Genomic DNA, 13,905 nt, shown 5'->3' with positions numbered 1-13,905 from the left:
TACAATATTTAAGTAAATTAACTAAATGAAAGTCCATTTCACCACTGGGTATGAATGGGATTTCTATAAGATGGGTCTTCCAAATTTCCAAATTTTCTTTTAAGCCCAATTTACTAGGCAAAATCACGTTCCCCTGAACCATGCAAATCTCACCCTCTTAATTAGCTTCTTACTCTTGTTTACGTTAAGTATTGGCTGCATGTGTCCAGCATCTGGTCACAGCAGCCCAAAATCACTGCTTTCCTCAGAAATTTAGTTAATTTTATGGAGCGCTGATACAGTATGAGCTGCTGTGTTTCTAGGTTTGTGTATGTGAATCGGACCAATTTGGCAAGTCGAACATTGAACACCTTTATAACTGGACTCATTGTAACACCATGGTTGGCCCATTAACCCACACATGGCCTGCCTGGCAATGCTCTGATAGGCCATCAGTGGTCAAGCCAACTGCTCCTTTAGAGCAGTGGTCTTCACTTTTTTTTATGCGAGAGCCACATTGATAGGACAAAGTCAACAGGAGAGCCACTTTTACCGCAAAGTATGAAAGGCTACATCCAGTCATAAAAAGCATATCTGTTTATTAATCTGTCATCCCATCCATAACATACAATATGCAATGCAGCCAACCAATGCATTCATTAAAAGCAGGATTATCTTAATACTGGGATGATGTTGTCAAACTCTGCAAACAATATTTCTGCGGAATCTCTTTCACAATTTTTGAGTCTGAGAAGGTTTTTTTGCCCGAGTCAAAATCCATGCGATCTCAAAAGATGCCTCAGTTAATCGTTCAGCTGTATTAGTTGTCCTGTGTATGTGTGCATGTTTTTTACTAATTTCTCTTCCAGGTGCGTAAATTTCGTTGAATTTTGGATGCGTTGTTTGGAAATGCGGCTCCAAATGACTTCGCTTGAAACCAGAGCGGGTCTGTTTGCATATTAAGCATGAAGGGTTCGACTCGTGGAGGACAAATTAAAATTCCTCTGTCCTCTTTTCTTGAAATGTCCAATGCTCGTCTTGTATGGCTCGTACCTTTCTTTTTTAATGGGAGCACCTGTTGTCTGTCCACAAACCACATCTCCAGCATCTTCCTCTCGATTCCGCTGTGGTTTGATGATCCAAAGACAAATCTTAATTTTCCTCGTTTGTCACGCTTTGTTTCTGTCCACCTGGTGTGCAACTTTTTAATAAGAAATCGATCCATTTTACATCTGTAGAAAGACGTGCAAACTAGCATGAAATGGTGAAACGAGTCGACCGGAGCCAAGCTAACGCGAGTATGAAGTGCCAGGTTGGTCGTAGTATCCTCCAATTTAAATGTTCAAATTTAGCGAAAGAAATTATATTTTAGCAAATGTCCATATTCGTAAGCATGCTTATGTTAACATATTTTTAATGAGCTTAAGTTAATTTATTTTTATACTAGCCCACCACGTACGTTTATCAATTATTATTATCAATTATTTGTATTATTTGGAGGCTAATAGAGCAGACACTGTGTTTTAAGGGGTTATATGTAATAGCCCTGCTTGTTTTTAGTGTTTTTATGAAATATCTGTATTGACTCCATAATCATATCTATCACCCCTTTATTTAGCCCACTGCCACGCGAGCCACCAATTAAAGCTTGGCGAGCCTCAGGAGGCTTGCGAGCCGCGCAATGAGTAACACTGCTTTAGATTATTCCTTTGAAATGAACCAAGGTACCTAGTCAGTAGTGCTTACCGTTGTATCAGTCCCAATAATTGTAACACTGCTACAGTACTGATTGTATTAATAGTTTAATGGATTTTTAGTTGAACAGTGGCAGCCTTGTGGCCGGCCTGAAAAATGTTACAGCAAAAAGCAAAGCGATTGCATGCGAGCAACATCATTTATTGTGTAAACGACTGCCAGAGGAGCTTTATTCTATTTTTATGGACCGGAATGAATGTAAATGTGTAACAAAGCATAAGACGTGAATTTGTTTAAAGAAAGCAAAATATACAACACACTGTCCTCTGGTTGTTGGTTTGGCTTGTCCTTTATGTCTGTCAGACTATCCGGAAGCTTCTGATGGCTGTAAGTGACCCTAAATTATAAGTTTGTTTGTTGATGGATTTCCTTTAAATTGTGATGGGCCCTTAGCTATGGCTAATTCTACTCATTAATGGTTGTTAGTGTCAACTTAGTCGTATTGGCAGATGGCAGAAGTGACTATGCGGCTGATTAATGGACACTGCTGGTCAACGCTGTGGCCACTGATGCTTGTCATGAATTACAACATCAGAGGCAGTTCAAATATAATTAGAGTGACACCATCACTGAGACTTCTAAACAACGCAAGGGTATCTATATTAATAGGAATTGACTCAACCCCAAAATCAATCAACCTCAAATCAACCTTCAAACGGACATAATTATCTATCAGCACTGCAATAACAAACGCAAATAATTGCACAAAATCAATCTGCAAATTCATCTACAGAAAGAAAGCTAACCCCTAAATCCAATATCATCCTAATTTTATAATGCAATGTCTGCCTAGTTACAAGGTATTCATTTATATTTAGCTACGGAGCACCTCTTTAATCTTTACAATCTCTCACTCAAACAGCTGTGGCCACAAAAAGCTACTATAAGCTCATTAATCAATGTGTTTGGGTTAACAATGTGGTTTCTATTTGCGGTACTGAATATGTTAGGAATCAGCTTGTCCACCATAATGTGTGTTAGTCCAGTCAATATCACAATGACATTGTGGTTATTTAGTGTTTGCAGTCAAGGCCTTTTTGTCTGTGTAATAGTGGGAATAATCATTACAGCTATATTTGGACTAGTCATATTTGCATGGCTGCACTATTAGCCTACGCAGCCAGAATGGTAAGCATCTGATGGCCACACAAGGAGCACGATACATTCTTAATCATGTGCCATTTGTTCTTATATTTAAAGATTTTACTCTGCTGTGGATGGTTTCGCTAAGTGCTTGTCAATATTGTTTGTGAGCTCACTGTCTGTTGTGTGGATAGAGGCAGCACTGAATATATTTAGCATCAGTAATTAGCAGCTATGATACCGCTATGTATGTCATGGCATTTGAAATTTGCTTCATTATTTCTCTTCTGCTTGTGTACTAGGATAGACATTTTAAAATGTTCTTTTTCCTGGCAGTTAATATTCTGAGGGTACCTCATTCAGCAACTTTACGGTAGCTTCCAAACCTTACTAGGTTACATGAAAAGTTTAAATGAGGAATGACAATAGCTGCACTAGGATGGCAAGCTATATTTGGATGGAAATACATACGCTCAAAATGCTTCTCTTTAAAGCTACGTTACTAGATTTTGATCATATGAGGGCAATTAATTAAGCTAAAAACACAACATTGACAAAAAGAGCAAAGTTTGAGGAGTGTAAAACCAAAATAAAGTGCTGAAAGACGCTAAAGGTATCGGTAACTGACAATCAAATGGAAATTCTGTGGGTTTGTTGCTACAAGCATCCCCTTTACATACAATATAAAATATAGATTAGTTCTAATCCTAACCCAAATCAAGCACTAAAATATTTTTAGCATTTGTGTTTTGAATACTTGACATTTGTTACTTTAATTTTTTCCCGATTTAAGCGGTTGCTAAAATGTGTCATTATCACTCAGCATCATTGCCATCGACTTCAAGAAAGCAGATTGTTTATACAAGTGGATATATTGGCATAAGTGCATCTCATGTATATTATAAACAAGCCTCAAGTAAGACTATATTGCTGTATAGTACAGTGTAATTTGAATTCGCCATTCATCACAGTCCTTTCTGCTACTGCTGGCAGAACATTAACTGAAGCCCTGCTGACTCTGTGTGCACTTATTTGGAAGGGATTAAACTAGCTAGCAACTAATAAAGAAGATGTTGCTGTATGAATATACAGTAGGGACTGTATGGGGCTGCTTGACTAAGTAGTGAGCAGCTTGTTTAATTATCAGACCCATAGATGGAGTGAAATGAAAGAGGGAGGGGGGACAAGAAAGAGGAGCAGGGTAGGGAAAAGGGAAAACAGAAGGTACGGTAGTGTTATATATATATATATATATATATATATATATATATATATATATATGGTGGTACTTTATGGAGAAAAGTCTTATCGAGTGAATAGCACTAAACAATTTATTTTTAGAGTGGTTGGTAATTGGTAATGACTTAAAATATGTTTTGACTCCACTAGAATTTGAACATATACCACAGGACTATTCCGTGTGTTTGAGCCCCAAGTTATAGCTGGAAAAATATTCTGTATTACAAGATAATTGATGATTTATTATCTTATTACAAAGGAACATATGCAGGACTGTAACCATGCAAAGATCTGTAACTTGCATCTACAGTTACACTGTGGAAACCCAGGCAATGTAAAGACCAGCTGATGAAACTCTAACCAACAATAAAATCATTGAAAGGTTTCTTGCTCATCCTTGGAATGTATTAATTGATGTATTCCTTATTCAAGATTTCTAAGAAAATTTTGAAAGAAAAAATCAGTATTTTTCAATGAATGAAAATGAGCCTTAACTCTGATGCTGTAATGACGCCCTAGTGATACAACCCTGTCCCTCCCTGAAACGTAAAATCCCACTACCATACATGTATGTGTATGAAAATGCTGTTTTACTAAAGCTGATAACCAGACATAGTAAACTTATATGCATTATATCTTGAGAAGTCACATGTACAGTCACAGTCAGATACTTTACTTCTATGCTAGCATCCATATCCATATTAAAAATTTGAATTATTTAGGCGTAACTGATGGAAATTGTTCCCCTGATTCCTAAACAGTTTAAAGCAGCTAATCAGTAACTTGAAATATTTTCATTAATTATTGAAGCTTTACTTCAGTGCATGTCAACAAAGTTCCAGAGAATTAATGAAGGAGGCTGTAACATGCCAGCCACTGAGACACTGATATTTTGGGGGAATTTTAGTATATATTTTAATGATAGGAAAAGGATTAGTAGGCAGAAAGTCTGTTTCAATGGATTCTGTAGTTTTGAGGCCATCTTGATTTTTTAGAACCAGAAGTGACACGTTCAACAAGTTACTTTTCGGCGACCAAAATGTTGCAATTAACTGTCATAGACTGAAAACACATTGTGAAAGGATTAAAGTTGTAAAATGAAAACGATGGTAGCGACCTGTCAATCACAAGATAGCCTGGCCCTAAAGCATAAAGCTGTTTATCGTCTATTTTACTCTAATTACTACTTTTAATAGGACCATCATTCACAAAATTAACATGTTGAATTTAAGATTTTAAACTAACGATCGAGTCTATGAATTCATTAAGGAAATATTTACTGACGTAATAAATCAAGTGAGAAGTAGGGTCACTTTTTTCATAGACTTCTATATCATCAGACGTATCATTGCAACCAATGGAGACGGCCCCTGCTGGTCATTTGAAAGATTGTAGGCTTAAGGCACTTCTGCATTGGCTTCTTTGTTCAGACCTGGAGTCTGGCCCTTGTTTACACATTCTAAATTGTTGTTATAATGCCATCACTTCCCCTGCTGAGCTCATCAAAAAAGTGATTGTTTTTTTGGTTATTTTTGAGACCATAACGACATTATTGTAATATGGTAATGATGCACAAACGCAGTGTTAAAACACTTAAGTCAAACAAGGTCTTACAACAGCATAATCTGAGTTTTAACACTTATCAGCGGGTGGGCTGCGTGAGGTATGATCATATGACTTTCAGCAGAGCGTGCTGCTGACAGGCTGTGGTTTTCTTAATTATCAGCTGGTAGAGATGTTAACAGAGGTATTGATGGGCCTTAATTGACCATATGGCTGTTTGTTTGTCTAGCTGTAGGTTGACCAGAGAGCACACTGATAAGACAGTAACACACAACAAATGATATGCACAGCATATCATTTGTCAGGGTTCCAGTTCCCCAACCATAGCCCATCAGAGTGTTCCCCCTGACATTATCTGCATTATGCTGACATTATTGCTGGCTCTGCTGCTTCACAATCCAGTCATGCTTGTGTGTGAATGTATTTGTGCGTGTGTGTGTGTTTTTGAGACGGGTGGTTTTCCCACCACCTGCTTGTTCAAAAACAGCCTGTCGGTGCCATGTGTCTGAGGAAGCCAATTACATGTTTCTCTTTTTTTTATCAGATGCCCTTTTTATGCCCTTTTCTATTGTCCTCAGATGATTAATCCAGTCACACTTTTTAATTGCAGTCCACTTTCTTTATCCTCAATCATTCTTATTTCCCTGGATTGCTAACAGGTTTTCGAGGTGAGCTCAGTAGGCGGAGCCTTATGCTTCCTAATTGTTACCACAGAAATTGAGAATGCCTCATAAAATAGTGACAGATACATGACGATCAACCTTTCTCTGTTTTAATTACCAAGTTTTTCTACTTTTTGAGTTTGACAACAAGCTGCTTTGCCAGGCTCAGAAAAGAAGACGCTGGAATTAAAGATAAAAATCAGTTGAAGTGGCTTAATTTGATGCAGGCAGATTGCAGAGGTGTGTAAAGAGACGTGATATCAGCCCGAGTGTGTCTCTGTTTGCTTCGGTGAGTAGAACGAATTCCGTCTAAACAAATGTATTAAAAAATATTTACAGTCAAATAATCTTCTCACAGTGACATATAATGATACTGGTTATAAATATGAAACTTGTTTGAACAAGTCATATTGGCATTTCACAATTAAAATTTATTGAACAAGCTCGGCAGAATAACTAGGCAAATAACACTTTCTACAAAGATGATTACATTGCTATACGTGAACGCTGGAAATACTGTACACTGCAGCTAAGAGCCATGTTGTGGTAAAGCAATCAGACATGAAGAGCTGGAAAATTGCAGTATCTATTGAAAGAGCCACATGTGCACACAGGTCTATCTGGTCCATCTGAACAGGTCAAAACACATCAGCCAGCCTCCCTTCCGGATTGCTCACAGATTGAATGCTGCCCACATTTGGTGACCGTTCAGGCCTTTCTATCAGGGATGGAAATAATTAGATTTTTTACATTTAAAGGTCCAGAAAATGTTTCATTCTGACACACCTTGTTTAGGCCATATATTATAAGATCAATCTTTAGTTAAATTAACATTTCAATGTATTTCTTTGTTTAGTTATACCCTGATAGTGCATCATGAGCCTACCACTGTAGACTGCGGTTTTTTTGAATATCATTTTGTATCCCATAGTAGAGTCTGCTGAGATAAAAGGTGCCCATTAACGTTTTGACCACTGGAGGAGCATGTTTGAGCTGCATTATAAGTGCATCTCTGGTACCTTTGTACCTTTTGTTGTTTTCTCTTATGGAAATCACTCACATGTTTAAAGAAAATAGAAAATCTAAAATGTAATAAATATGAAAATAAAGTGGCTCACGAGCTACGGGTCCTACAAATTCTGCTGTGCTTTTTCACAAAATCAAACCTTTAACCAAAGGTCCAAGCAGAGAAATCTGGCATCCACTTGACACTCTGCCTTCCAGCCAGCATTTGCTCTTCCTTCAAAATAGAGCCAACATCAAAATGTAGATGTGAGCTCCTCTCCGTCTCTGTCATTCTACCCCTCTCTCTTTTTTCTCTGCCTCTGGATTCATCTGTCTCTCCTTCCGTCGCTCTCTCTTAACCTCCCTGTTTGTCTCTCTTTGACTGTCATCCCGTTCTGTTAGCATCAATCCTCTATCTTGAGCTTTGGTCCAGCTCTCGCTCTTTCTCTCTGTCACTCTCTGTTTTTTCATTTCCTCCCTTCCTCCCCCGTTGGACTCAGTGTGCGGTGATCCTGACTTACATGGGGGGTAGAGGCAGGTGTGCAGCTGGCCGGCTATAGCTGCTGACTCTCATAAACACTGAGAGGTGAGCAGTGAGCTGCTGGGGTTGAGGAATACAGCTGGCCTCTAATGCTGATGGACCTCCCTGTGGTCAAATGTTTGCCAAGGGCCCGGCCAGGTGCTCGACAGCATATGCACGCATGCACATAATCTGCACAGATACACATATCCGCAGTTACCAACGAACATGAAACACAAATGTGTGTCAGATGTAATAAGGATTCCCAGCTGCTGTAAAAGCACTACTCAGTTAGTGAGCTGATGAATTCTGCTGGAGGTTTATATTCTGTGCTGAAGAAAAAAATGGAGGTTTTCATTGTGTGTGAGATGGAGAAGATAAAAGCCAGGAAACAGGTTTCTCCACATTATTTCCTGCCTTCCGAGCCAGAACGGGAATTACTTAAAAGAATAAGAAGGCGGGTGGGAAGTTTAAGGAGCATGTTCTGGTGGGAAAGACTCAGCTGCATTCTTTCAAGTGCCAATTTTCTAGTTTACCTTTGATGTCAATCTGTGTTCTCCCCCTTGTCTTTCCATCACTGCTCCTAGGTTTCTCCATCTTTCCCCATGCCTCTCATTTTCGCCCTTCTCCATTTTTGCAAACACGGTACAACAACTCATTCCTTGCTCTCAAAGCCTGGTTAAGGCGATGGAAAAAATCCAATAAACATAAGCCGCGGCTCCCCCTTGACTCTCTGAGATGTTATTTAAGCGCGACACGTGGTCGATTTTTCCATTCCACCTGGATGCCCTCACGCCCCTCCTTTTCCCCCCTCTCCAATATGGATTTGAGATATTCGTGCCTTTCTTTACCTTACCTCCTGCTCTCATAAGTTGGTAGAGAGAGAAGGGTAAATACGCAAAGGGTGTGTGAATAATGCAAGGCGAACATTAAATGTCAGGGCTAAAAATTCCCAATTTTCCCCCATTCTCACGCTGGCATTCGTGCAATGTTTAATGCATTTTATAATTAGCGGGGGGGACTCAGAGGCCTGGCAGTTATGGGGATTGCTTATTTCTGTAAGAAGTTACAGAACATCATTTGAAAGGCAAATATCACAGCTCCGTGGATGTGGGAAACTATTAAAGGAATTCTTGCCTGAATCAATATAACTTCCAACATGTGTAAGCTGCCTCACATATACAGTTTAAACTCTATATTCAGCAAAAGGAGGGAAGAGCAACCAGGCTTCCAATATTTATTCATTTGCAAAGTGGGTTTGAACCGTTGACATTGAATGGTTGGAGTTTCTAATATGGGCGGATGGGTCAGAGAAAGTAGGAACAGAATGAAAGTTAGGAGAAGAGGCAAGAAACAAAAAGGGGAGATGGAGTGGGAAATGATGGCAGAAAGAGAATGGTCGAGAGGATGACATACCTGAGAGAGAAAGAGAAAGGTTAACAATAGGTTATTGGAAAGGGAGAAGTCTGCTACAGATGAGATACAAAGGAGAAATAATAAAGGAGCTGAAATAAGCAATTGTACTGTATGGGCACACACTCAAGGTCTCTGCTCTAAACATTTCCCTCTCCCTCTTATTGTTCCATCCTGTCAACATTTTTCACCCTTTTCGCTTTTTTACTGATCCTTCATGTGCTCTCATCTTCTGTGCCTTAAATGTCTCATCATTTCTTCAAAAAGTCTTCTAATGCTTCTAAAGTTTCTCAATGCTCTCATACTGCCTGAAGACAAATTACATCACTGTAAAATGTATGTTGTGCTTTAATAGGATCAGACTTCAAACGTATGTTTTGTGAGACACCACATGTCAAGAACTGACATTACATGCTGATTTGTAGCTTGCTAGTCGGTTGGATTGTACTGCTTTCTAAAAAAGGGAAAACAACTGATCAAACTTTATTTGTATCTTAAGTCTGTATGCAGCGTTGTTCTGTAGGCCGTGATGCAGGAAGGAAACAAAACATATATACTCTGATTGGTTGACAGTGCTGCCGGATTGGACTGACAGAAAGTAGCTAGATGAGAGCTGCCCAGTCACCATAAAAGTAGCTCTAAACATAAATTGTACAATTTACTTTTGTGCTGTTTTACAAACATATGTATAATGTAGCTCATTACAAGTCATAGGTCCTTCAGTTGATGCTAACTTTTAATGTAACACTCTAGACCAGGGGTGTCAAACTCATTTAATTCAGGGGCCAGATGCAGCACAATGTGATCTCAAGTGGGCCGGACCAGTAACATCACAGCATAATAACTTATAAATAAACAACAACTCCAAATGTTTCCCTTCCTTTTAGTGCAAAAAAGTACAAGTACATTCTGAAAATGTTCAAATTTGATCTTTTTACAAAACATTATGAACAACCTGAAATTTCTTAAGAAAAAAAGGTGCAATTTCAACAATAGTATTAGTTTATCATTTACACATGTGCGTTACAACTTACAGATCACAGTGTATCTGCAAAGGCTTTTATTTTACGATCAAAACAAATAATTTTTACACTTTGCAAAGTCATCCCGCGGGCCGTATTGGACCCTCTGCCGCATGTTTGACGCCCCTGCTCTAGACACTCTGTAAGCTTTTGAAGGTGAAAAGGTTCACAAAGCGTGTAAATGTAATTTATTAACATGTTTGTTCTTTCTCTTTAGCCTAAAGTAGTGTTAGTTGCCTAAAGTTGTACCTGATCAGAAAACGTTCATATGAATTCTTTCTCTAAGAGTCATATAGGTCATTTGGAAAGGAACTTTCTGCATATGAGGACTTATTGATAGTTAACTATTCCCGTATTAACATGGCAGACAATTGTTCAGAGCAGCATATTCTCATTCTTTCAAATCCAAATCTATCTATTGTACATTTACCTGTAATCACTCTTTGTAGTATCATAGGATAGACTCTATCATCTATAATAAAGGAAGGTGGGATTCACAAAATATAGAAAACAAATATTGAACATTTTCTTGTTTCTTTCATACTTGGTAACCAGGCGTAGAACGTGTAGCGTCCATGGTGTGTGACTTTAGCCCCTCCTAGAACATAACAGACGAAAGATATCCACGATGCAGCACATTTTTAATTTGCACCAGCTTTACCTCTGGGCCATACAGTACAAGGAAACAGCATCAACATACCATCCCATTCAGTTCTCATCCGGCCTTTAGTTGCATAAATACATTCATTTGACAGATGACTTTGCTAATTGCCTTTTCAAACTGCAGTAATCTCTTGATGCAGAGAGCGAAAATTAAAAATGCAGCGCCCTGAGTATTGTTTTTTCATGTCTGAGCCTGCATTTATCCACCTGAAATTAATTATCTAATTTGTTTGTAAGATAAACAGGGAATACTTAGGATCCCAATCTACTTAAAGCATCCTATCCGCTACTTTACATATCTGTTATGAAATGCTGATTTGTCCCGGAAGACTCCACCCAGCAATCCTTCTAGTCATTAACAGTGAAATGAGGCCTCCACTTTTCTGAAGGGCACTGTAAAGTCTTGTCAAAGTGTCATCCTTAAGAAAGTGTTAACGCAGTGTGTGTTTGTCTGCACCTACTAAGCACAAGCAGTTGGAAGTTTGGTGTTGCTGAGAATTCACACTTGCGCTGTAGTGTGATTGTGCTGATGTGTTTGGTGTGTGTGCTGCTAGCACCCCTGATCTGTATGGATCTCGCTCTCCTCCTGCCGAATGCAACACAGATTTGTTTTTTGACAGTTTAAAATTATCAGGGAAAAACAAGGGTTGCCACCTTTGCGAGTGTTTTGAGAATTAAGAATACTTTTTGTCTTATTTGTGCAGGTGTAAGGACCACAACAACTACACAATCCTTTCGTGAATTGGCCCCTCAATGTATTCCTCCAAGTACCTTTCAATCATTCAAAAGCTTTTAATAAAGTCATTTACATTTTGACCTCTACTAAAATCACTTTAACACTATTAAAAAGCAGTTTTACACAGCTGTATACAAAACATGTTTAGCTTTAATCACCAGAGTAATATTTAATTATGAATGCCCTTTACTAACCTTTAAAGCAAACAAGTATAAAACAGTTCAATAAATGTACTACTCACTACTTTTATTCTGGAGTTTTCAACCACATTTTGCAGTCCAGGGGGGTTGTTGACATAAGAAAACAATATTATTCTTCAAGATACACATTACATTTAAATTGGCCTAAGATTACACTTTAACAATAGGCAGTGCCCTTATCTGTAAAATGTAATATCCTTGAAATGAAAGCAATGCCCCTCTGATTTATTAATTTAAATAACGCTCATGGTTTAATAACAATAATTATGTGTGTCTGACATGCAGAGAGAATATCTTTCATGTGCACATCGAGAGCAGACATGAAAACAATCCCACTGCCACGATTGACGTGAACTTGATAAATACCACTTTGGGGGATATTGTGCTGCCTTCATAATTCTGAAGGACATTATGTGGACAGAAACGTCCATCAGTGACATCAAAACTGTGCATTAAAAGACATTTCTCACCATGAAATTAAAGCCAAATGTTTCTGTCTTTTTGTCCAGGCCAGTGGGAGGTGACTGTCAGAAGAAATGCCGGTCTTAGGTGCCCTAGTACATCATCACCTGGACCATGGCGACTCCTTGGCCAATGAGAAAAGAGAGGTGCTCCCATGGCTCCACCTGCCCTGCTAGATGGTCGGCATCCTCCTTGATGCTCCTATGGTTGCCGTGGGTGTTGCTATGGACACCGTGGTCCACCCGAGCTGAACAAGTGGGTGGCGTGGTACACGGTGAAAAGGTGCTACACGGTTCCTTGTCATCGCCCTCGTCCTCGTCCTCATCCTCGTCCCCCTCCAGCTCTTCAGCATTAGGGTTCAACGCGAGGCAGAGCCAGGGACAGCTGGACTGGCTGCTTTCAGAGAAGGGACCTTTCCACAGATGTCCGGAGTACACAGAGTTCAGAGAGAGGTTCCAGCAGGGATTTTCTACCAGATACAAGATTTACAGGTGAGAGGTCTGTGTGTGTATGTGTGTGTGTGTGTGTGTACATTAAAGTGGCCATGATTATTTCCATATTTGTTTCACAAATAAATGTTTAAATATTGATAACATTTAAGGTCAACAAACACACAGAGGTGAGAGGATGGGTACGGACAGTATATAAAGGTCCCCTCTTTGATAGGTAGACCTCCCCAAGGATACAAGTCCCCTCTTGGCAATTTTTTTAAAAAAGATGTAAAAAGAGCATTTCCAGAAGTAATATGGGAAAATAACTTAAAAGTAAATGTTGTTTTTATTTCTAAATGACCAGAAACAGAGGTCTGCATTTGGTCAATATAGAACGGGAGTCCACTGTAATATAGGAATGTGTGTGAGTGTGTATCTCAGGCTACATTCCCATCCTCTTAAGTAGTGCTTCCAATCCTTTTTGGCTTATGACTTCATAGATACTCCTTATTTTTTCACTTTCAAAAGGTGAACAGGAGACATAATACAGCTTTTCTTCACAGGCACAGTGGTGCTTCTGTAAAAGTAATTGTATCTCTTACCTTCATGAGTAAAATTGAATATTGAGAAATGTCTACGAGCAACCTCTTGTCACACATTGAACGTGAGTGAGCTGTGAGAGGGATTTTCTCTCCTCTTGTTTAGTTTCAATGATTCTTTGTAGCCTGAGGTTAAACTGTCCAGTATTTAACAAGAAAAAAAAGAAGAGGTTTAGATTAGAAAATAGTGGAGGAAAATAGACATGCATATTTAGGGCAACATTTAGTTTTTTTGGAGTGGTGTATTCTGTGCAGGAGGATTTACATTTCCGCATACTTACTCAAATATATTCATATATAGATTTCTATCTTGCCAGCTGCAGTGATTTCTGTTACAATCTGCGTAATGTGTGGTGTTTACAGCACAAACAATTAAGGAGCATTTTGTTACCTTGATTCAGTTTTTAACCCCCTGCCTCATTTAAAGCATCGTAACCACTGTACTCACCAAGAGGAGGAAGAGGAACAAACTTGTATGTAATTCTCCGCATTTTTTCTATGTAATATTATTTGCATTGTGTAATAACCTACCAATTGAATATCTTTATTCATAAAAATCATTATAACATTAGG

At 38.8% G+C, this 13,905-nt stretch overlaps 1 protein-coding gene across 1 annotated transcript in view; it reads left to right on the top strand.

Annotated features, from left to right (window-relative positions):
* Positions 1-13,905, top strand: part of brinp2 (bone morphogenetic protein/retinoic acid inducible neural-specific 2) — a 188,085-nt gene that overhangs the window by 67,812 nt on the left and 106,368 nt on the right. The window contains exon 2 of the mRNA XM_029453600.1: positions 12,350-12,793. Within this exon, the coding sequence (XP_029309460.1) occupies positions 12,417-12,793 (377 nt within the window). The 5' untranslated portion in view covers positions 12,350-12,416. The remainder of the gene's footprint in view (positions 1-12,349; positions 12,794-13,905) is intronic.

This window comes from Cottoperca gobio, chromosome 17 (assembly GCF_900634415.1).
Source record: "Cottoperca gobio chromosome 17, fCotGob3.1, whole genome shotgun sequence".
Taxonomy (NCBI): Eukaryota; Metazoa; Chordata; class Actinopteri; order Perciformes; family Bovichtidae; genus Cottoperca; species Cottoperca gobio.
This window is presented reverse-complemented; position numbering and strand designations above follow the sequence as displayed.